This window comes from Cotesia typhae, unplaced genomic scaffold (assembly GCF_013202065.1).
Source record: "Cotesia typhae breed Kobodo isofemale line unplaced genomic scaffold, CoteBio_Ctyphae contig_119, whole genome shotgun sequence".
In the NCBI taxonomy this organism is placed as follows: domain Eukaryota; kingdom Metazoa; phylum Arthropoda; class Insecta; order Hymenoptera; family Braconidae; genus Cotesia; species Cotesia typhae.
Genome location: NW_027423712.1, coordinates 2,264,251 through 2,291,053, shown reverse-complemented (window position 1 = coordinate 2,291,053; position 26,803 = coordinate 2,264,251). Strand labels below are relative to the sequence as shown.

The following is a 26,803-nucleotide window of genomic DNA, read 5'->3' as shown; positions in this document are numbered from 1 at the left end:
TTTGCAATGACACTAAATTCCACTAAAAAAAACAAACTATTTTTATCATATGACTATTCTGGATACAAAAGTTTCCTCATTCTCTTAATAATATAGATGATTTTCCAAGTATTTAAAATCCTTTGATAAAATTAGTACATTTTTCTTTGATTATTATCTTTAAATACTAAAAAATTTAGACCAACAGACAGTAATAGTAAAAGTAACCCTTAAGCTTATAAAACTTAAATTAAATAAAAATTTTTCAATTAGAAATTTCTTATTAAAGAATCAAATAAAGAAATTAAAAAGATTAGAAAAAACCGATTTATAATTTCTAAAGAAATTAATTTATAAAAAATATGAAAAAAAAGATTCTATTGTCGCATTTAGCGTAATTACATCACAGAAGAAATACCATTGAATTTTCTTCCGCAGTTGCTTTTTAGGCACCGAGTATAGTTTTGCTGGACATAAAAGGAAAATAATCGCTTCTCCATACATCTATGTATATATATATATACAATCTACATTGTACAGCGTGGTGGTAGGCTCCAGGAAAACAGAAACGAGTGTTTATCAAGCCGTGTAATTATGCAAATAATGTGCATGTTTGGTAGCACTAAATTAGACGCGCGCCTTCAGACGTTTTAGTGTTAGTCTCGGCGTATTTATACAATGATGTACATTCCGTATAATACTATATACTACATAAGAGAGTAGAGGACCCCGTGGTGTACTGGTCATTGAAATAGTAGGTACTTTGCATCACGTACACAACAGCACCGTGAAAGTAAATACTGTGTGGGTATTGAAATTAGTTCTTAGTTCTTATATTATGATCGTTATCCAAGGCTGATGAGGGCTCCTTGGTTTGCTTCTTACTCTAATCCACCCCAACTCTACTACGACTCTGAATAAATCCATCGACATATGGGAATACACACACACACTACGTGTTTTGATATAATTAATTCGTCGGGTTATTAATTTATTCCGTTCGTGCCGGTTGGTCGGTGTCGGCGGTGCGCGATCACTTTAAAATCTTAAGACTGAGGTAAAAGTATTTTATAGTTACACATTAAATTTTATAATGATATTAAATAAGATTTTACGTGTAATATTATATTTATGGAATGACATTTTGTTACTTATTTATTACCTACTATATCTGGATTACATCATTTTCATTATTTTTTTTTTTTTTTTTTTTTTTTTTTTTTTTAATAGGGAGAGAATGGAGAATTAAACTCGAAAATTTTTTATTTTTTTTATTCATTTTTTTTATGTATTAAAAAAAATTTTATTAATTGACATTTCAAAAATCAAGTTTTTATAAAAAATTAAAAATTGTTTTAAATTGAAAAATTTTAAATTAACAATGAAAATTTTTATAAATCATAATTTATATCTTAAATTTGTAATTTTTATTAAAAAATTAAATGTTTAGAAAAAATAAATTAAAAGATAAAAAAAATTTCTAAAATTTCAAAGAAAAAATAAAAATTCTTATAGAGAATAATTAATATCTCTTAAATTGAGTGATTTTTAAATTTACAAAATTTGTTATAAATTTTATGAAAATCAAATTAAAAAGTGAAAATTTTAATTTCCAAACATTAAAATAAAAATTTTCACAGAAAATAATTTAAATATCTTAAATTGTCAAATAAAATTAAAAATTTTCAAATTTCGTCATAACAAATCAAAGTTCCATTAAAAAAAATTTCATTGATTGACATTTCAAAAATCTCCAATGTAATCAAGTTTTTATAAAAAATCAAAATTAGTTTAAATTGAAAAATTTTAAATTGACAATGAAAATTTTTATAAATCATAATTTATATCTTAAATTTTTGATTTTTATGAAAAAATTAAATGCTTATAAAAAATAAAATAAAAATTTCTAAAATTTCAAAGAAAAAATAAAAATTCTTATAGATAATAATTAATATCTCTTAAATTGAGTAATTTTTAAATTTGCAAAATTCGTTATAAATTTTATGAAAATCAAATTGAAAAGTCAAAATTTTAATTTCCAAAAATCAAAATTAAAATTTTCACAGAAAATAATTTAAATATCTTAAATTGTCAAATAAAATAAAAAATTTCCAAATTTCGTAACAAAAAATCAAAGTTCCATTAAAAAAAATTTCAATTAAAAATTTTTATAATTACTAAAGTTTCTCCACCGATAAAATCCAAAAAAAAAGTACTTCATAATTATTAATTGTACTTCACCAAAGAGAGATCAAATCATAAGATCGCAATTACAATTATCCCCAGTTAATTATCAATAATTAATTTAATTAATTTGAGTATTCTCTATCACGTGTTAAGTAACGCCGTTAGAGCTTGCAGGGTAATTAAAATCTCGGCTGATAAACAACAATTGAATAAAGCGAAACTCCCGACTCACTTCCTAAATAAAATACTGATTGCCTCAGAACAGAAACCAAAAAAAAAAAAGTAAATTAAAAAACAATTAATAAAAACCTTTGTTTAGAATCGGGTAATGTCTGGTGAGTTGATGTTTGGTCACGGATGCTTGCGTGTAAATGCCTACTGTGCATATGCATACAGATACAAACCCCGAGATAGACCCGAGCCGCTGATGATAGAGAAAGAATAAGAGCATCTTGATTAATTACTTAAAAAGGGTCGAGCATGTAGTAGTGATGCGAAGGAAGCTTCGAAGACAAATTGCAGTATATCTTGCGTGGCAAAGCTGAACGCAAATCGACGCCCGGATGGGGCGTAAACTAGAAAGCCCAACTAACTCTTTACAACCGGGGATGTTATTTAGCGGGCAGTTAATGCTCCCAAGTACCCGGTAGCATCCACCACAAGAATACTCTAATTATCCACGGCTTAAATATTAAAAAAAAAATACTATTATTATTTTTATTATTTTTAAATACGCAAACGAGCGCGTTAAACATCTGCCGGCGCTTATTCGCTCCTCTAATCTATCGCTAATAGTCGTTTAACTTTTTTCTTACCGATGTAGTGGATATATCTACCGTGCTGCATGTATAGATTGTTCGAAATAATAAATACTTTGAAATATTGATGGGTAAAGTTTTATTGTGCCCTTATATATTTTTATTTTTGTCTTTCATTGTAAATTGAAAAATAAATTAAAAGAAGAAGAAGAAAAGAATAAAATTGTGTTTTGAACTATCATTATAATGGCGAGGAGAATCGAATAATATCGACTTGTCGATTGACATAATGGCGCTCGGGACATATATATACTACCATCGAGGGAAAATACCGTTTAAACTTCGTACTGAATGATATCTTTTTAATAGACCGTGTAAAATGATCCGTGGATAGAATATTGGCTGTTTTGTTGTAAACGTTCTTTTTTTTATTGTTAGGATGTATGTAGAGTGACATAACGAAAATAATATGAGCGAGTATATCAAACTACTAACTAGAGGGGAACTCATCCCATAAAAAGGTTGACCTTCGATGATTAGTTACATGTACATGTGTTTCAGCGATGGATATAATGCCAATTTGATTCACTAACTGTATAAGTTTTGTAACAAGATAATGGGAGTTTATTGTTTTTTACCAATTAATCTAAGGAGGGATTGTTATGGAAATAAATTTGCCACTGTGAAATTTTGATAGGTATTGAATTATTATTGTTAAGTTTTTGTAATTTAAGGAAAATTGGGGGATTGAGTGTTTAATATTGAATTTTTACACCGAAATTTATGGTAGTTATATTCTTTTAATGTTTTAATGATAATTGTTAACGGGAAAATAAATGGAAAAATTAAATTTATTTAAGGGAGAGATTTAGAACTGTAAACATTAAATTTTTGATATAAATTTTAGAAATAATTATGATAGAAAAATTATTTTGATTGAAGAAAAAAATTTTGAAATAAGAATATTATTTAAAGGAGTTCGAAAATTTTTTCTTTTTAAAGTTAATTTTATTTAAAAATTTTTTGGCTCATTCAAGAATTTTTCTATTTAACTGAAGATTCGGTGTAAAAATTTTTCTCTTGAGTCTTAAATTAATTTTTATCAATATTTTGTTAAGATGTTATTGTAATGAAAAAAAAAATATTAATAAATTTTAATGTTCATTATTATTTAAGGACATTTCCGAAAATATTAACAAAAAATAGTTATTTTCTAATAAGAACATTGACAAAATTAAAGATTTCAGCACTTACTTAAATAATTAAACTATATTTAATAAATTGATTATATTTGAGACCAATCTTGATGTTAATTTTAGAGAAATACTTTTCATTAATATTTCAAAGAAACTTTATTGATAAAATGAGACATTTTTCATTTTTATCACAAATAATCATCTTGTGGGGACCTTAATTAAAATAAAACTAGCAACCTTGCAATCACTATGTGACTGCCGTGATTTGTGAACTATAAATAAATAAAATTTTGCTTTATTAAATAATGACTTTTGTTAAATTGCACTGTAGTTTCTTAAATATTGAGATTTTTAAAGAGATAAACTCATTTTGATGTTACACTCATCAAGAGCTTTCATTTGAGTACCCACATGCATTTTCATATATTTTTCATATATACATATATATAAAAATATATAATATATATAAAAAATTGATGTGGGTATTTAAATGAAAGGTCTTGATGAGTATAACATTGGAATGAGCTTATCTATTTAAAAATGTCAATAGTTCACAAGATACAAGGTTATTTCTGAATTATGTATCTAGAGAGAGTATTTTCGAATATAGCCTAAATACTCATCATAATAAATTGACTATCGGTGAGAACGATATGAAACCTTGAAAAGGCACAAATTCAAATCAAGACCTTTGCAATGACACTAAATTTTACTAAAAAAACCGGTTTTATCTTATGACTACCCCAGACACAAAATTTTTCTTATTTTCTTAACAATATAAATCCAAATTTTAAGTTTAAAATTTTTTTATTTGCAATTTTTAGAAAGGTAAAAAGGTTTAAATTTTATAAAACATTGAAAGAACAAAATCATTAAGATTTAATAAATTCTAAAAATTCAAATTCAAATTTTTTATCATGAAAAATTTTCATTAATGTTCAATTCAATTTTTTATAGAGAAAGAAAATCATTTTCATTATTGAAGCTGTAAAAATCAAAACTTTTAACATTAAATTGTTATCATAACAATCTTCCTCAAATCCAGTATCAAAATTTCATAAACATCATAAATTGATTATTGGTGAAAATGATATGAAACCATGAAAAGGTACAACTCCAGGTCAATACTTTTTCAACGATACCAAATTTAACGATAAAAACCCATTTTATTATATAAATACACTTGCCACAAAATTTGGCTTATTCTTTTAATTAATAATATAGATTATCAATTAATTAAATATAAATAAAGCGTGGTGCTTAAAAAGAAGAAATAGTCAATTGAGGATAATTTGTTGAGTTAGCTTATGGATGCACAGCATCAATTTGATACAGTAATTCCATAACAAGCCCGGCGTTGATGAAGATAGTTTATAATCATTTAAGAACTGTAGGGAGTTATTTGTTACAAAACAGAATTAAAAACTATGATTCTGTGGTTTATGAAAAGTAAACTATGAAATCTGGATGATTATTGTTAAATATAAAATAGCTTAAATTTATTGTCTACGGAAGAGGAAATAGAGAGTAGGGAGTAGGGAGTAAGAAGTAAGAAGTAATGTGAGGTAAAAGGACGAAACTAAACAAAATAAAATAATGAAAAAAAGTACGACTATGAAGAATAATAATAATGAAAAGAATTATGAAGTAGCCGTGAGTTAGACAGAGTTATACCGGAGAAAAGTTGCCGTGGAGGCTCTGCTCGGTTGTAATACTAGTAATCAACCTGGTAAAGCCGTAATGTTTATACTATACGTTACACGCCGGATTCACAGCACCATCTTTAGTTGTATTGAGGGTTACGGATACGGTAAGCTGTGTTCTGTGTTGGATGCCGAGAGGTAAGATCAAATTAAAGAGTTGTCGTTGTTAAGAATAACAATAAGAATACGAGTTTAAACCCACGCGAATATAATTGCCGAGTTTCTTGGGTGCATCTGAGCCAGAGGTGCCACCAGTTTCAACGGATATGCAACTTACAACTTGATCTTTATTTTCTCACAGAAATATTAACTTCCCACCACGCCTCTGGAATTTTAAGATGATGATGATGTTGATGTTGTTGTCATCGCGGTGAGAGCTGTGGGATTATTTTATTGTCGCGGGGTTTTAATCATTGTTTTAGCTACTAACGCTTTAATTATTTTTGCAATTCAAGTCTTTTAGTTTGTTATTAAATTATTTTTAGAAATTCTTGTTTTGCTTTTTACTGTTTTACATTTAAATTAAAACTTTAGAGAATTGAATTATTAATATAAAAAAAAAATTTTAAATAAAAATATTTTTATTGAAAAAAAAAAAAAAAAAAAATGTCGTCTCTTTATTTTTATTTATTCTAATTAATTCAAATTTTAATTAATTTGTTGAGAAATAATTTATTAAATTATCAAATATGAGCAATAATTTTTTTATATTTAATTTTAATAAATATTTTTATAAATCATTAACAAAAATTCTAATAATTTTTGATAAATTCATTTATTTAGAAACAACTTTTTAATTTATAAAATAAAAGCAATGATTGATTAACTTGTAAAAATTATTTTTTTAAGTAAAAATTATTTCATTTGTTCTATTGGAAATTTTTTTATATAAAAAAAAATTAAGTTAATTAATTAAATAATTTCTTAAATTAATTTTTGACTGTTGACAAATTTTATTTAATAAATAACTCGAGACTCAAATTCCAAAAGGGCGTATGAATTTTTTTTCTTTTAACGAATCGTTTTATTAACACTTTCCAAGCCTAAAAATACAAAAATAAATTTCCAAAGCCAAAAGGGCGTTAAATTTTATATTTCAATTGAACTAATAAATATTTATTAAATTATGTGATTATTTACTAACACTCAATAATCCTTATTAAATATCAACAATTCCTCCTACAATTTATTTTCTCTGTAATAAAAATTATCAGATTAAATAACAAATTATTTAATAAAAAACAAATTTTATACACATAATAAAATTAAAACTTATACTTAACATCAATTGGCAAAGTAATCCATTAATTCAAGTAATCAAAATTTTCCCAGAGGAAGCTATAGAGAGCCCAGCACACTTTTCCCATGAAGAATTATGCGTATACATATACACGGAGGAAGAAAGAAACAGGGCGGTTTGCTCATTCAGAGCGACTATTTTTTAAAAAATGCAACAATGCCCAGATAAACCCAGCTCTAACACTAACAATTAAGCTTCCGCGTTCTCCAACTTTAATACATATAATATAATCATCAAATGTACAACCATAATTATAATAATAGCAAATCTAAAAACCTCGAAGATTTTCCGGAAGTTAAGCTAAACGGGAACAACGACCTTACACATTTTACACAAAACAATAATTAGCTTATAACTTACAATGTTTATAACTAACTCACATATAATTTAACTTTTCAATTGTCAAGCATTATTAATAATAATATTACTACCCGAGTACCGAGCCACCAACCGTTTCAACTTTAATATATCAGTAGATACAGTTTGTAGCATACCCAACAATCTTAATATTATTTTTGCAGCAACATTGTATGCTACAAGCGCACCGGTGTATAATTTAATGACAAACAGAATGGACAGTGGACATTATGACTAATGATAACCAATAACCATCCATAATGGATGATAAGTAGCAATCGTTAGCTTTTACAATATTCTGTCAATGCTCCGCATATTCACATAACGTTTCCAAAGTTGGGCTAAATTAATTAAGCCTAAGGGTTGTCCTACATCCTTAGTTTGTTTCCACGTTAATAACCCTGGTTCAAAAGATTTAATAAAAAGTACACAAATTTGATAAAAAAAATTTTGAAAAAAAAAAACGTCCCGATAAGTCAATTTTTAAAAAAGTTATGGCAATTTAAGAATAAAAAAGCGGTTTTGTTGAAAAATTCATTGCTTTTTTTTGGTTGGATAAAGGGGTCAGGATCAAAAGTGGTCGATTTTGCGTGGAATGCCCCATATGCATTAAGCCACATCGTCCATAATCTGCTGGATTTTTAATTTTTTTAAAATGTAAAGAAAAATTTGAAAAACAATTTCCTCGAATTTTTTTATCACAAACCGACTGTATATCACTGTTTTATTTTTAAATTATCTGATATTGCTTGAATGAGAAAAGTATTATGTAAATTTGTAATTATTAAATTAAGTTAGATAAATTTTAGTGATAAATAAATTTTTCCTGTCTCACATGGATATTTCTATCATGTTAATGAAGAAAAAATTCCCATGTTACCATTGGAAAAATTCTCATGTTATTATTGGAAAAATTCTTATGTTAACATTGGAAAAATTCCTATATCAACATAGCAATTTTTCCTATGCAAAAAGGAGGATAAATTTTCTTGGCTCAAGAAAATATTAAGGAAAATTGACAATTTCTTGAATGAAAAAGTTTCTTGAGCCAAGAATATTTCTTCTTGCTCCAAAATAACTTTTGCCTTCCTTAAAATTTTCTTAGTGCAAGAAGTTTGTTTTTTTGGTGTGAGACTTGATAAATAAAAATTTTATTTTTTAGTTTTAATAAGTCTAATTATGTAGTTATCTTTCCTCAAAAATTGAAACTCTTTATCAATTATTTCAAAACATTATTAACGATTCAAAATTAAATTTCTAATAGCCTTGTGATAAATCGGTATAAATTTAAAATTGTAATGTTTATATTAAAGTAGCTTAATTATTTTATTCAATTTAATTAAAACTATTTTGGTTATTTTTTATTAAATTGAAAGCAGAAAAAAAGTTTACATTGACCTGCAGCTAATTAAATTGTTAAAAATAACGATGTCAAATTAAATGAACGATACAAATTTTATTAATTTTTATAAAATTATTGAAATATTTAAAAATTTTTCTGAAAATCTTAATAAATTTCGTGAAAAGTTAATAGTTTTGAATTTCTTCTTTTATAAAGAACCAATAACTTTGTCAATTATTTCAATTGACTCTTTTTCCTAGATATGAATACTCTATCTCACATATTACCGGCTATGTCTTTTCAATCATGAGCATTTGCATATTCGGTTATTATTATACGAAGGAAGCAACCCTTAAATTATTTCATCTATCACATATGTTTTTTTTTTTTTTTTTTTTTTTTTATTTCATATTCTTCATTGCTTGGTCATTACCGTAGTTATATTCAACGTATCGACGAAATGCTACGTCTGCTAAAATATATTTTATTTTTATTATCAATTAGGTACAATATGCAGAGCATAGAGCAGTATCATATATTTATTAATAATATAATATGTGAATAATAATGGACGGAATTTCATAATTACATGGGACGGTTTTCATTTCGTTTTATTATTTTTTAAAAACATGTGACTTTTTAGGTTATTTATATGCCTGATGCTAATTCACCATATACTTAACACCCTCTTGAACAATATTAAAAATCTATTGATAGAAAAAAGGCCGAGTATGTGCAGAAGACCAGGTGTAGAACGAAACCAATTGACAAACAGAAAATATCCTGGACAATAGACTGAGTGACCACATCCTTGCTGCACGCAAGTTCATTGTCGTCGAGTTGTTGGTCAGTATATTTTTTTGTGTATATATGTATAAATGTGTATGAATAAATGAGCTTCGACGATGTACAACAGCCTGGACGTTTTGGCATAATATTTTATTGATGTTGAACCAACGGCCTTTATAGTTAAAAATAATAATACAAAAGCGATATAACAAGATGTGTGTGCATGTGTGCATGTGTGCATGTGTGTGTATTGAAGATGTAGCGTAAACACACTTTGCCGGAAGCGACGGAACCACTTCCGATGTATTCCTTGCAACATCTTGATACATTTTGTTTGAGAAGCTTCAAATATATTGATATTGGTTATTGAAGAGACTCGCATGAAGATATTTCTTCTTGGGGTAGAGATCAAAGATGCTGCTACATACGACAGCCTTTTGATGTTTTATTTTTCAGGATGGCTGAATAATAACGTTTTGACAGGCCCTGAGATTTTTTCTGATTTGGATAATGTTGCGGATGGCTGTGGTCGCACGCAATCTTGGAATTTGTTTTTAAATTGTACTTATAATAGATGTTTGTCTAATGGATGAATAAGTCGTGTGAAAAAAATTCAATTTTTTTTACTTCAGATAAATATTTTGTCATATTTTTTTTGGGATAGAAAATTAGAGAAGTAAAGATTGGTTTTGGGTTTTATATCGTAAAAAGTTTTAGAAAATTATGTTATTATTATTTTGGCAGTTAACAGTGGCACTCAAAGGTTTTAATTATTAAGATAAAATTTTTAAGTGCAAAATAGAGTGAAATATAATTTGTATTTCACACATATTGTTGAAAAAAATAGTCAAAAACAGTTTTTATCGCTGTAAAATCAATAAATAAATTTATGTTACATTATTGTAATTTGAATAATTAATACTAGCAACCTTGCAGTCACTATGTGATTGCCGTGACTTGGGCAACTATAAATAAATAAAATTTTGTTCTATTAAATAATAAATTTTGTTAAATTGCACTGTACTTTCTTAAATATTGAGCTTTTCAAAAATATGAGCTCATCCCGATATTACACTCATTAAGAGCTTTTATTTGAGTACCCACATGCATTTTCATATATTTTTCATATAATCATATATATAAATATATGAAATATATGAAAAATTGATGTGGGTACTCAAATGAAAGGTCTTGATGAGTATAACATCGGAATGAGCTTATCTCTTTAAAAATGTCAATAGTTCACAAGATACAAGGTTATTTCTGAATTATGTATCCAGAGATACAGAGTATTTTCGAATGTAGCCTAAATACTCATCATAATAAATTGACTATCGGTGAGAACGATATGAATCCTTGAAAAGGCACAAATTCAAATCAAGACCTTTGCAATGACACTAAATTTTACTAAAAAAACCGGTTTTATCTTATGACTACCCCAGACACAAAATTTTTCTTATTTTCTTAACAATATAAATCCAAATTTTAAGTTTAAAATTTTTTTATTTGCAATTTTTAGAAAGGTAAAAAGGTTTAAATTTTATAAAACATTGAAAGAACAAAATCATTAAGATTTAATAAATTCTAAAAATTCAAATTCAAATTTTTTATCATGAAAAATTTTCATTAATGTTCAATTCAATTTTTTATAGAGAAAGAAAATCATTTTCATTATTGAAGCTGTAAAAATCAAAACTTTTAACATTAAATTGTTATCATAACAATCTTCCTCAAATCCAGTATCAAAATTTCAAAAATGATTAAAATTTCATAATATAATTTACAGTACGCAAAAATTGTATGAATTACGTCTCATTGTTTTCATGGTATTTACATTAATACGGATGTATCAATTTAAGAATGAGCATTTTATGGACTCGTCCATAAAATGATTGCTTGATAATTTTCCTCTGGATAATCGTGATCAACGGCACTAATAATCAGTGGAATCGGGGCATAAATATTTCATGGATTCGCGCGGAGGACGCCTTGAACCGGTGCAAGTGTTCTTGTATCATGCGATGGATTAATATATTCTTGAATCATCCGAGGGATGACTGATGCAGCTGACGCGATATAAATATAAATAAACACATTGAATTATTATTTATTATTATCATTATCAACAATAATAAAATAAAATAAAATAATAACTCATCAGGGAATGGCGAAAATAAAAATATATTTGTTGTTCAAAATTTCGAAACTGATAAAACCGAATTGATAATTTATGTTCATTATTTTAATGACGAGGTAAATTTATTTATACCAAGGTGACTGAGTTTTAAAATAATAAGCGTGTGTGTATAATATATAATATGTCAAGAATTGTGGATGTCGATGAGTGATTTTTAAATGCGTTCGAGGCTATTATATATCTACTGTATAGTATAAGGAGTAATATTTGTTGCGTGCGAATGATTACAGAGAGTTGAGAATCATACCGACGAGTACAACTACTCATAAGGTATTCTTCACATATATCTCAGCTACTGTTTTACGAGTTGGTATAAATGTATACAAGTATGCTCATATCATACGGTTGTCGGCGATGAAAGCTTGCCACGCTGCTACTGGTTTATTATAATACCGAATAATTAAATTAATCGTGCCAAAACATGTCGAGTACTAATGAAATTTCATTTCATTTCTTTATTAATATTTAATCCATACTATTTATTATTTTTGCATTTTATTATTCAAAGTTATTTTATTGATTTATGCATCATTATTTTTTCTATCTTATTTATTTACTTGGGAAGAGTCCATCGGCAAATATTAATAAGTCGAAAATGGGATTAATAAATGTATACCATTATATTTAATTGAAATAATAATATTTAATTTTATTTTAAAATTTCATTTAAATATTTTTTTACTAGCAACCTTGCAGTCACTATGTGACTGCCGTGACTTGTGAACTATAAATAAATAAAATTTTGTTTTATTAAATAATAATTTTTGTTAAATTACACTGTACTTTCTTAAATATTGACGTTTTTAAAAATTTAAGCTGATTCCTATGTTACACGCATCAAGAGCTTTCATTTGAGTATCCACATGCATTTTCACATATTTTTCATATATTCATATATATATAAATATATAAAATATATGAAAAATTGATGTGGGTACTCAAATGAAAGGTCTAGAACAGTGTAATGTCGGGGTGAGTTTATATTATTAAAAATGTCAATAGTTGACAAGATACAAGGTCATTTCTTAATTATTGATATTTTTAAAGATACAAGCTCACCCCGGTGTTACACTCATCAAGAGCTTTCATTTGAGTACCCACATGCATTTTTGATATATTTTTCATATATACATATATATGATATATATATATATATATAAATATATGAAAAATTGATGTGGGTATTTAAATGAAAGGTCTCGATGAGTGTAACATCGGGATGAGCTTATATCTTTAAAAATGTCAGTAGTTCACAAGACAAAAGGTAATTTCTTAATTATGTATCTAGAGATAGAGGATTTTCGAATGCAGTCTAAATACTTATCATCATAAATTGTCTATCGGTGAGAATGAAATTAAATCTTGAAAAGGTACAAATTCAAGTCTAGACTTTTGCAATGACACTAAATTTCACTAAAAAAAACAAACTATTTTTATCATATGATTATCCTGGAAACAAAATTTTTTTTATCCTCTTAATAATATAGATTATTTTTTCTCATACGAGAAATTTTAATTTTACCAATAAGAAATCATGCTTCATTTTGTCAATAAATTTACATACGAAAAATTAACTTCAATTATAAATTTTATATTTTAAAGAAAATCGAGGAAAAAATGATTCAGCATTAAATTTCTAACTATTATCCGATAAATATATAAATATAGTTTATTAAAATTTATGCGGATATAAAAATCTAATCTATAACGCAATTCTAATAGCATAAATTAATTAAAATAAAATTGTTTACATAAAATCCTCAGAATACTCAATCAATCATTATTCAATTATTAATTCTTACATAACTTTTCGTTTATTATAAATCTACTGATCATGACTAAAAAGTAAAAAAAAAAAAGTTATAGAATATAAGAAGAAAAGATAACATTGGTTTATCGTACAATACAACTTATCATTAACTTTATTATCTTAAAAATTAATTCACTTTTTTTGTCTAAACAATCGCAACGATATTGTAGAAGAAATAAAAAAGCCGAACATTAAAATGCATTTATCTGAGCGGCCCCCCGTTGCCAACTACCCAACGAGTTGTATCGTTTTGTATTTATTTATATTATATTTCTTAAAATAACCAACAGGTAGATCATTCAGGACTTAATACATATTATACACACATATAGATATATACACACCCGCAAAACCGGCAACTCATCGCGCTTGTTTTCCGCCTGCTCACGATTAGTGACCGTCAGTCTTCAGTCTGGTATAATATAACATAACATATAACACATAAGATGCAACTTGGTATCTGTATAAGTACAAGTATCTATATGTAGAAGTGTAGAAGTCGGGCCTTCGGGCTTTCTCTGATCCTACACACTCTCGTCTTGTTAATCTTAAGTAATTTGCCTTTTTATTTTACACCTTCGAAAATTTGTTTTTCACACCTACAAAGTGCACCGTAACCGACCTTTTTTTAATTGTCTTGATGAAACATCCAGTTCATCTCCAAAAAAAAAAAAAATATAAATAGTCTATAACTATAATGTTATCTATTATCAATCACATCTCCTATTAAACTTTCTATTTACCATTAAAGTGACTAAGTTATTTTAAATTATCAATACTTATATTCAATTCAAAACATCTCCTGAGTAATTTAAATCAATAAAAATTTATCACACGCGTTTATTGGATATTCAATTCATAATTATGTTTGTACTTTCTCTTTTTCATAATTGTTAATTAAAATACCGCGTGAATTATTTATTTTATAACTTTGTAATAAATATTAATTGTGCTTTGAAAAAAATAAAAATTTTCTTGATAAAATTTTTAAAATTAAACTTTCTTATAAAAAAATTTAATAATCTATTATAGTATTACGAGAATAACAAAAATTTTGAGACCAGTGTATTTATACTGTAAAATGGTTTTTTATGGTTAAATTTGGTATTGTTGGAAAAGTCTTGATCTGGAGTTGTGCCTTTTTAAGATTTCATATAATTCTCACCAATAGTAGAATTTATGATGCTAAGTATATAGGCTGCATTCGAAAATGCTCTATCTCTAGATGCATAATTTAGAAATGACCTCGTATCTTGTAAAATATTGACATTTTTAAAGATATAAGCTCATTCCGATGTTACACTCATCGAGTTCTTTCATTTGAGTACCCACATCAATTTTTCATATATTTATATATATATTATATATATCTATATATGAAAAATATATCAAAATGCATGTGGGTACTTAAATGAAAGCTCTAGATGAGTGTAACATCGGGATGAGATTATATCTTTAAAAATGTCAATATTTAAGAAAGTACAGTGCAATTTAACATAATTAAGAAACGATCTTGTATCTTGTGAAATATTGACATTTTTAAAGATATAAGCTCATTCCGATGATATACTCATCAAGACCTTTCATTTGAATACCCACATCAATTTTTCATATATTTATGTATATTATATATATATGAATATATGAAAAATATATCAAAATGCATGTGGGTACTTAAATGAAAGCTCTTGATGAGGGTAACATTGGGATGAGCTTAAACCTTTAAAAATATTAACGTTTAAAAAAGTACAATACTATTTAACAAAAGTCATTATTTAATAAAGCAAAATGTTAATTTTTTATAATGCACAAGTCACGGCAGTCTCATAGTGGCTACAAGGTTTCTAGTAGTAGTTAAAATGATTTATATAATTCTTTTCAACAAATAAATTATTATAAAAAATAAATTTCCTGACAAATTCTACTTGTAGATGTGTTAAAAATTTATTGTTATAATTTTATAATAAATGTTTTCTTAGTAACTAATTTCTTGTAAAATTAAAAAAAAAATGACAGATGTCTGCTAACTTTAGTTTCATTTTTTTTAAATATTTGAAAAAGAGCGGGAAAAGATGTTAGTGACAAGATGAATCAGAGATTTAACTAACCGACATCGATTGTTGTGTTTCTATTTTTTCTCTGTAGAAAATTTCATGAGATTTTGTTGTTTATATTCTGTCTGGTTAAATTAAATATTGAGCCTTTATTTTACTTTATTTTTAATAAAATATTGTCGGAATTTTGTTCTAAATCATTCATCATCATTTTAATTATTTTTGGTACAATAATTGTCCAAATAACTAATTAAAAAATGTATGGAGGTTATACATTTACTAAAAAAAACACACTTGTTTACGAGTGGAAAATTCACAATATAACTTCGCGTATGGAATATAAAGAAGATCAAACTCCGGTGACTTTAACATCAACAAATTTTTCTATAAGAGCTAAAGTTGAGAACCAGTGGAATATCGACTTATATTTAAATAATGGAAACCCAATTGCTGAAGGTGAAGACAAAGATGCCTTATCGGTGTATGTATGGAATTTGGAAGAAAATAGCGTAAAAGCTTTTGTAACAATATACATTCTGGACAATAAGCAAGAAAAATCAAACATCTGGCAGTTTGGTCAGCACTTGTTTGAAGACGGCAAATCTTGGGGTTACAATAACTTCGTGAAGAAAGAAAGACTGTTGGATAAAAAGTATGAACTAATACCAAATGATATTTTGACAGTTTGTACTGAAATCATTGTTATTGATGAAAATATTCAGATTCCTGTCAAAGATTCCTATCACTATTCTAATTATCAACTGGTGGAAGATTTTAAAGAACTCTACAAGACTAGAGCCTTCAGTGACATGGTTATCAATGTCGGAGAAGAAAAGCTTCAGGCTCACAGAATAATTCTCATGACACGGAGTCCAGTTTTGGCTTCGATGTTCAATCAGGAGATGTCAGAGAAGAAACTTAATGAAGTTGTGATAACTGACATTTCTTCGGACACGTTTGAAAAACTTTTGGAGTACATTTACACGGACGAAGTATCGGATCTGAGGGAAGACGCTGCGGAATTGTTGGAAGCGGCTGACAAATATCAACTGGCTTCGCTCAAAAAGAGGTGTGAAGAGTCGCTCTGCGAGTCCTTGAATCCCGAAAACGCGCTTAAGATGTTGGATTTAGCAGATCGCTTTAGTGCTCCTTACCTGATGGAATACGTCATTAAATGTATCACAATTGATGCAGCGAAAATTATAGAGAGTGAGGAATTCAAAGACTATGAAAAGTCTAATTCATCTTTGGGGCTGAAATTGTTTAAGGAACTTGCAGTTGCTAGTACTTACAGTGAAGCCGGGATAAGACATTCCACACTTTGAAGGTACTTTCTGATCCTTCATTTATTTTTATGATTATTTTTGTTTTTAAACTAGCTAATCTTAAAATTTTTTATTTTTCAGCTCAACGAGGAAGAGAAAGATAATTTTTTAACTTGATTATTTATTATAAAATTTAACCAAGGAAATATTTGTTTAAGTCTTTTTTATAATCTACTGTTTAAATTTTAATATTATTACTTAAATAACAAATTATCATGCGTATTTTTAATTTAAGAGGACATTTTTTTAATTTAATAGATATGATTAAGTATCAATCGTTATTTAATCAATAAAAAGTTATTAAAATTTTCACTTGTTCATTTTAGACAAAATTTTTCATTTATTCAAAATGATTATTCAAGGTTCCATGATTTTTGATCCCCCCACAAAATGTCCCCGACAAAATATCCCTAAGACCAAAAATCCCCGACAATTAATCCTAAATAGCCGGAATTTTTAAATGCTATGCTTTGCAATTATTTTTTTATTTTTTTTTTTACAAATTATGGTAAAAAAAAAATTTTCGATAAATTTCATTTAACTTTTTAATCAAGTTATAATCATGATTTTTGTGTATATTTATTCATACACAAACACGGGTCATAGTGTTGCGCCCTTTTAACACGGTTTTTGTGTGTGTTCATTCGACATTAGACCAACACATACGCTTGTTACCGTTTTGCGCCCTTTTATCATTGTGCTTTTTAATAATTTTTAATAACTACAACGAATTTGAAGGATAATTTGTCGGGGATTTTTTGTCTTGGGGATATTTTGTCGGAGGATCAAGACGTCTGATACCTTATTCAAATTTATTTTATAAATTAATGATTTAACGTCCAAATTTAAGACGCGCAGTAGCCTATCGAATCCGGCCCTTGCTTACCAAAGCATTGGACCGGGTTCGAGTTCGGCGTACACCAATGAATATTGTGTATGACTGGGAAATAAATCAAATAAGCTCGCGCATGGCATCCAAAGAAAATCAACCTTCCACTCTTTTACAATCGTCAACATTTTCAACACAAGCTAGAATTGATATTAAATGGTGCCTTCAATTGAATTTAAATAAAGGTATCCCGAAAAGTGAATATAAACATTTTTTGGAGTTATTTGTAACTAATTTGGCTAACAATTGTGTAAAAGTTAATTTTTCAATTGGTATCTTATACAGTGAACAAGAAAAATACTTGAAGAAAAAAAAATCTTGAATTAACAATTAACAAATTGCAAATTGCGCACGCACGAAATAAAAAAGACATAAGACTGTAAAATAAATTTCTTCAGTCTCAAATAAATATTTAGGTTGCGTTTCTATAAATCTTTATTTATTTTTGCAAGATCTTTATATTTTTTCTGTGAAATACGTAAATAAAGTACTTTATTAATTTTTCAAAAAAAATTGGCTTAATTTTATTGAATAAAAAAATATCTTTTATTATTATAAAATCTAAAACAATAGAATAAAAATAAGTGATCGTAATTTTATTTCAGTAAACACAATTTCAAGATGGGAGAAGGTTATACATTTGTTAAAAAAAAACAAAATTGTCTTTGAGTGGAAAATACTCGATGCAAGTTCTCTTTTAATTAAAGAATGTGGGAAGAATAAAATATTGGATTCTTTGAATTTCACTACAGGATCTGAATTTAATGATTTATGGCGGCTAAAGTTATCGTTCAATAACGGACGTAATTTAATAACAAACGATGTCGAAATAAAAAAGTATTTGTCTCTTTCTTTGCGTAAGTTGAGTGATCAAGAATTCAATGCTAAATACAGTTTTTGGATTTTAACTGCTAAGCAAGATAAAATTTCCTTTTGTTGTGGATATGTCGAAGTAGAGACTGACTCTGATGAAGACTGGTGCAACTGGTACGTTGATGACTTTGCAGAGAAACAAATGTTACTAGACAATTCCGTTGAATTTTTACCCAATGACATTTTGACATTTTTGGGAGCAAAGAAAATTGCAATGTTACAATAATTGTTGAAAATACAAGATTTGAAGCTCATAAATTAATTCTGAGTGTCCGCAGTCCAGTTTTGGCTGTGGCGTTCACTCACGATATGATTCAAAAGAAATCCAACGAAGTATCAATAACAGACATTGATCCTGAAATATTTGAGAAAGTCCTGAGGTACATATACACTGACCAAGTGTCAGATTTGGAGGTCGTTGCTGCTAAACTGTTGGAGGCAGCAGACAAATATCAGCTTCTTTCTTTGAAGAAACTCTGCGAAGAAGCACTAATGAGATCTTCTAATCGAGAAAATATCATTAAGATTGTGGCTTTAGCAGATCGACACAGTGCTCGAAATTTGAAAGATTACGCTATTAAATGCATCATTGCTGATGCACGAGATGTCATGAAAACTCCTGAGTTTGAAGAACTTGAAAGAACCAGCCCGTCCTTAGCATTGCAATTATTGAGAAAATATACCTTCGCACAGATTAATAACACTACTGTAATTCATTCAAATTAATGGTATGAAGTTTGAATCTTTATTTTGATACTTATTTTTGTTTTCATTTTATTTATTTATTTATTTATTTATTTTTTTTTTAGGTAAAAGGGGAATCAAGAAGTTTAAATCCAGATTTTTTCATCTTACACAGTAAAAAGTTTTGCGTCAATAAATTTTTTGATAAAAATATTTAACACAAAAATTTTTGACGCAATGACGCAACATTTTTTTACTGTGTACAAGACATTTCAAGATAATTACGAATTGAAAAATAAATATTAATTGATACTCTTAATTAAAGTTTAATAAAAAAAATCACTTTGATTTGTTTATTGGTAAATTTTGAAATTAATTATATCGAAATATAACAATATATATTTCTTATTAAATAAAAAATAATTATGAGTATAGAAATAGCAGACAGCTATTTTTTCAAACTTTTTAAGTATTTTTTTTTATTTTTATTACAAATCAACTATTCAAATAAATTTCAACTTGTAGCTTTTTTTTATTTTTTAATTAAAATTACATTATTTTTTTGTAATAAGTAAATTAATTCGAGAATATTGAAAAATTTTCAAACATCTGCTAGATTAATATTATAAAAAAATATTTACACCTGAAGATTTAATTACTAATTTATACTTTCATTTGATAAATTTTTTAATAATATTAATTTTTCATATATTTATATATACAGGGTGATTCAGAATGACCTTCACAGCGGAAAACTGTAGATAGAGGAGTCGATTCTAAGAATAAAGTTCCTTAGTCGCTTTTCGATATTTTCAATAGTTTTTGAGTTATTCAAAATGTAAATTGACCAATCACAGACAAGCTTTAGAAATTAAAAAAAAATAAAAAAGAATAATAAATAAGTTAAGTAACACTGCCACAGCAGACTTCAAGTTAAATGATATTTATTTAATTTGAAAAGTTCGATTTCTCACAGAAAAAAAAACAAAACATGCAATTACAACCTAGAACGTATTTGTATATTTTTTTTTATCTTTTCCTTTTCACAGAAAACATTATTGACTTAAGATGATGCAATTATTAAAAATATAACTTCCGGAGAATTGACAAAATAAATTACGTATTTTTAAATACGTCTCGCTGAATATCTCGCTGGACGTCTCGCCGGACATCTCGCTGGCCGTCTCGCTGAGAGTCTCGCAAATATGCTATGACATACATCAAGCGCTTAGCGAAGTCCTGAGCGAGACCGAGCAAGCAAAATCAAAGATTTTTCAATAATTATTTTATGTATTGTCTATATCTATATTTTTGTCTGTTTGAAATTGCTATTATTTCAGTAAGACAATTTTATTAGTTAAAATTTTTTTATTTATTCTTGGTTGAAGTTTATATATTTAAAAATACATAATTTATTTTGTCAATTCTCCGGAAGTTATATTTTTAATAATTGCATCTTAAATCAATAATGTTTTCTGTGAAAAGGAAAAGATAAAAAAAAATATATATAAATACGTTCTAGGTTGTAATTGCATGTTTTGTTTTTTTTTCTGTGAGAAATCAAACTTTTCAAATTAAATAAATATCATTTAACTTGAAGTCTGCTGTGGCAGTGTTACTTAACTTATTTATTATTCTTTTTTATTTTTTTTTTTAATTTCTAGAGCTTGTCTGTGATTGGTCAATTTACATTTTGAATAACTCAAAAACTATTGAGAATATCGAAAAGCGACTAAGGAACTTTATTCATAGAATCGTCTCCTCTATCTACAGTTTCCCGCTGTGAAGGTCATTCTGAATCACCCTGTATATTATATATACGTATATATGAAAAATATATCAAAATGCATGTGGGTACTTAAATGAAAACTCTTGATGAGTGTAACATCAGGATGAGCTTATTTCTTTAAAAACGTCAATAGTTAAAAAAGTATAGTGCAATTTAACGTAATTAAGAAACGATCATTGTATCTTGTCAACTATTGACATTTTTAAAGATATGAGCTCATCCCGATGTTACACTCATTGAGACCTTTCATTTGAGTACTCACATCAATTTTTCATATATTTATATATATTATATATGTATACATGAAAAATATATCAAAATGCATGTAGGTACTCAAATGAAAGGTCTCAATGAGTATAACATCGGGATGAGCTTATTTTTTTAAAAATGTCAATAGTTAAAAAAATACAGTGCAATTTAACAAAAGTCGTTATTTAATAAAGCAAAATTTTATTTATTTATAGTTTACAAGTCACGACAGTCACACAGTGACTGCAAGGTTGCTAGTTTTTAATGTTTTAATTTTAAAAATAAATGGTGCAAAATTTTTTTCAATAAAATTAATATAAAAATCGTAATTTTTAATCGTTCTAACTAAAAAATTGTCAATCGTTTAATAATGACAGCCATAAAAATAGACAGATTGTCTGTAAAATAATAATTAAAAGAATATTTAACACCGTCATAAATAAACAACGAGTCAAAAAACTTTATCGTATCATTAATATGTATTTATGACGTCTATTTAAAAGTATAAGATGAGACAAAATAAAAATGGTGGATCATAAAAGCTCAAGGGTAGCGAAGATGAGTAATTCCTCGAGATAATCTCCCGAGTCTTCAGAACACGTGTATCTATCCACATATTTTTCGAGAGAAATCTCCATGGGCATTTTCACCTCCGATCATGGCGCCAAACACGAGATTTAGAAATAATTAATGTAAATTACACACGACCGTGCTACTGGTTATGCAAATCAGCGTGGTTACTTTAAAGTTCGTGTAGATAAACACACAGACATAAAAAGTTTGTTTGTATCGGTATCTACACTCATCGCTGTAATACGACTTGCCATATAAGTTTCTTCAGAAAGTTCAGGAAGAAACGTTGATCTTTACGCCGTCAGTTAAATATAAACACACACCTGAGGAAAAGTGTGTATAATATATAATGTATAATGTATAAATATATATAATAATAAAATATATAATATAATATCAGTGTGAGTAAGAGGACAAAACGCTCCAGGCAGCTTAACAATAAATGCATTCCGGCATTAAGTACATAATATTGTTTTCAAACACGATACTTTTCTTGATACTTATTCATACATGCCCAGTAGTCTTATTTATTACGCTTTCGTCACTATCACCACTGTCAACAGTTGCTCATTTATAATAATTGTTAATTTTTTTTATTTTTTAGAATCAAAGTTTGAGTTTATACTCGATGAATTTATTTTTGAATAAATTATAAATTAAAGTTTAACATCGGCATTGTAACGCCGTTGTATTATCCATTATCTTTCATAGACCATAAATAGACAATATAACAACGTTAGTGGTTGGTATACAGCAGTGATTACAGATAATAGATTATAAAATAAAAGCCAGATATTTAATATTTATACTACTAGAAGGAAGAATATAAGTATGAGTACGAGTGTTGTTTATTGGGAAAAATATATTTTCTATCGGCGTATATTAGTGGCCGGTTGTGCATCACCGTCGTAACATAATGTTATTCTGGTGACCCCCAGAGGCACTTATTTACCACCACAGACTACATAACACGTGAGTATGCATCAACTAAACCATCTCTGCATAGCTACACTTGAGAAGTATATATACTCTGACTGCAGCTAAATATGAAGAAAATGAAGAATGGATAAGAAGAGGCTCCTTTATAGTTTGTCCGAACTACGCCAGAACAGCCACCGCACTAAGCAGACGGCTCGTATAATTTATGAATTATTATTTTGTAGTATAATGTCGGGCGGCCGTACGCCCTTACTGATATATCCGTACGGCTCTCACCTTTCACTCGGTTTATTATTATTATTATTATTATTATTATTATTATTATTATTATTATTATTATTATTATTATTATTATTATTATTATTATTATTATTATTATTATTATTATTATTATTATTATTGTACGGAGGAAATTAAATATTTATAATTGATTAATTATTATTGTATTTTTTAAAATAAAATTATATTATGGTTACTTTTATAATTATGGATGATAATATTTACCATCACGATAGTAATAGTTACCATCTCATGTATTTAAAAACTCAAACTCTAATTTTCAATTATTGTTTTTAAATATTTCAATTTTTTTCAACTCAAACTCTTTTTATTAAATTTATTTTATTTTTTAACTTCTTAAGTTATTTTAAAGACTGGAATTGTCAGTTTTTGAAGGTTGTTATTGTAAAAATAATGTTTTGATTGATTATTTGATTGACAAATTTTGAGATTAAAAAAAAACATAAATAATTGAAAATAGATTTTGAGTTTTTAAATTCATAAGATGGTAACTATTACTATAGTGATGGTAAAGGAGAAGTACCGTTTGTGGCCAGTGTACCTTTTTGGCCACTTTATTTCCAAACTATTGTATAAATATTTCGATAAGCGCAAGACTTTATGAATTCAATTCGATAAATGTACTAATTCATAAATTCTATTATACTTAAATATACATTTAACATTGGCTAATAGCGGCATTTATTTTTCTTTGAATTAATAAACTTTAATAAGTCGGGCAAGTGTAAACTTTTTTGAATTAAATTTATCACTAATATATATACTTTCATCCATAAGTTTTTTAAAAATGTATCAATGTTTGGAGGTTACTCCATGAGACCAATGTTAAATGACTCAAATTTAAAGTTAATTATTTATTTAAATGAACGGCCAATCTCCTTCCAATTTTCGGAATTTGTTTAGACATATTCAAACTTCATATTAAAAAAAAATCAATCCTGTTATCAAAAGTTGCCTTGGTGCTCATACTTCCTTAAATTTTTTACAAATGAACTAAAATATCAAGTGGCCAAAAATGGTTTTAAGATGGCCAAAACCGGTACTTCTATCCTAACTATTGTTATCGTAAAGGTAGCTATTACTATCTTGATCTTAAATATTGTCAGCTGTAATTATAACAGCTGCCTTAATAAAATTTCAAGATAGTAACTGGTTATAAAAGAACGATAATAATAATAAAAATTACATCTTTATACAATTCTAATAAATTTATCTTAAAATCAAAATTTTTAATTGTTGTATTTTCACCTGGAAATGGTATGAGATCTCATACCGAAAAATATTGTGGTGAAAGAATAATAATAAAAATTGAATAGTCTTTAAATTGGATCGGGTATTTGGGCTAAAAATAATTACTATTTCTTCATTAAATAATAATAATAAAAAAAAAAAATAATAATAAAATCTAAAACAAACATTTTTTCTATTCTAAAGACACAATAGTGTGTAACGCCAACTACTTGATTATGATTACAGTTCTATACTATAAAAATAGCGTTATATATTTTTCAATAAAAAAAAAACTATTCCAATGAATAAACGGAAATCTATAGATCCTCAATTAAAATTTTACAGCCGGTAAATATATTAATTCCGATAAATAAGAAGTAATATAAAAAAAAGTGTTTGATAAATTGAAAAGGTAATACATGTAACCTATTATTTTGAGCGGGTAATAATCTCACTTTTACTTTTAGAATGATCAGCTCCCGTGAATCTATGTCAATAAAATAGTATTTATAGTTTTCATCACGTGTCTCACCGATTGAAACCAGAGTAATATACAGTCAAGTGGTATAAGTTAATAGTTAAGTAAAGCAGCAACCAACCAACTATCGCTCACAAATAAACACACACACTGTAAATTTATATCCGTTCAACAGATATATATATATATATATATATAATATAACATATATAGAGATACTAAGTCAGGAGAGCGTTCATTTCCGGGTGCTATTAAATTTATTATTGGATTAAAAAGATAATTGTAATGTGCTTAAATAAGTAGACAATAAATCGCTTGCTTTAAAAAAGAACTATATTAAATTTTATCGACGTCTTTCGATGGAGGAAAAAAATAATATAGAGTATACCACTGTAGTATCGTCTAAATCAAATATGTGTGTATAGTTGTACTTAATAGTCGATAGTTAATAGTTTATTATACTAACCAGAAAGCAAGAGTTTATTATTATTTTTTATTTATTATTAATCTAGACTAGATGCGCTACATGCACCGGAAAACTTGCGGATAAAATATTGATCGTACTTTGATAAAAAAAATTAATTCAATTTAAATCAATAGAAAAAATTTTGAACAAAGAAAATTATATTGAAGAATTTTTCTTTTCAAGTAAAGATAAAAAAATGTTGCTTAGTTCGAAATTTTTTTTTTTTAATCGGAAAAAAATTTGATCTTAAGAGTTAAAAAAAAAAAAATAAATTTTCATGTTAAATTAAAATTTTTCTGTGACAATATAGAGTCTTAAAAGTCTTTAGTTTAATCCCCAGCAGTTTAATAATAATTTACTTATCCCGTTTATTCGTTTTTGTCAGATTATGCAGGCATAAATTTTGTTTCAGCGTAACTATAATTTTGACAAATATGACGGAACGGTGCCTCTTATTTAACAAGATTACTCTGGGGGCATGTACATGCAAGCGGAGTATCTTCGGAGGCTGCCTGAAGGCCTTGGACCTCGACCGCGAGTGCATACATGCCACTTTGGCTAAATGTAGGGTGGCCGAGCGCAAGAAAGTGTAAGTGTTTTTTGGTCCCGCTGCTTTTACTTCGTACACACTTTTTTTACGGCAGGCTCAAAAACAGATACCTTTAAATATAAGCCAAATTTTCAACATATTTTTTTACCACATATGTATTATATTTATTATCATTAATAAATATTCTTCAACCCGTTGACAAAAATTCCATCAAAGCCAAAAATTCCGCGCATTATCCTGGAGCTAATCAGGACAGCGTCCGCGGAATTCGAGGGCCAATAAATATTAAAAATGTAAAAAGAGGCGAAATAAAAGTGGAGAAGCTTCGCCTGACAGAGAAGCTTTTTACCATCTAAAGACATAAGATAGTGAAAGATGAAAATCTACTCATAGTTTTGGAGGCGGGGCACGTCCCCTCGCCCAAGAGGCACAAAGCGGCCTGCGGTATAAATTGGTTTGTTTGCCGCGGAGATGAAAGGGGCCGCTAAATGCTATCTTTAAGGTGTCGGATCAACGCAAATGTGCCTGAGTTACTCGTAATTATAGAGGATAGTTCAGCATCATATCGGGGTTTCTGAGCTCGGACCGATCTTACCCGTTTTGCCTCTACCTCTACCTGCTTCGCTATATGTGTATAGGTACAGGTACCTTCACCTTCTTCTAATATAACTCTTTACTCTCTACCGGTCGTTATTAGTTATTACACTCTCTATAGTATCTGGTTCCTTAATCCTCAACGCTCTTAATATAACTATAAGAATTCACTCTTATTCTTTGCTTTACTTC

At 27.4% G+C, this 26,803-nt stretch overlaps 2 protein-coding genes across 2 annotated transcripts; both read left to right on the top strand.

Annotated features, from left to right (window-relative positions):
- Window positions 1–15,777: 15,777 nt before the first annotated feature.
- LOC141530430 (speckle-type POZ protein-like) lies at window positions 15,778–17,262 on the top strand. Its single transcript, XM_074247516.1, has 2 exons — window positions 15,778–16,999; window positions 17,079–17,262. The coding sequence occupies exon 1, from the start codon at window positions 15,930–15,932 to the stop codon at window positions 16,995–16,997; it is 1,068 nt and encodes a 355-aa protein (XP_074103617.1). The 5' UTR covers window positions 15,778–15,929; the 3' UTR covers window positions 16,998–16,999; window positions 17,079–17,262.
- A 658-nt stretch (window positions 17,263–17,920) lies between these two features.
- Window positions 17,921–19,485, top strand: LOC141532158 (speckle-type POZ protein B-like). The gene is made up of 3 exons (XM_074250378.1): window positions 17,921–18,071; window positions 18,639–18,873; window positions 18,960–19,485. The coding sequence occupies exons 1-3, from the start codon at window positions 17,921–17,923 to the stop codon at window positions 19,483–19,485; spliced, it is 912 nt and encodes a 303-aa protein (XP_074106479.1).
- Window positions 19,486–26,803: the final 7,318 nt, after the last annotated feature.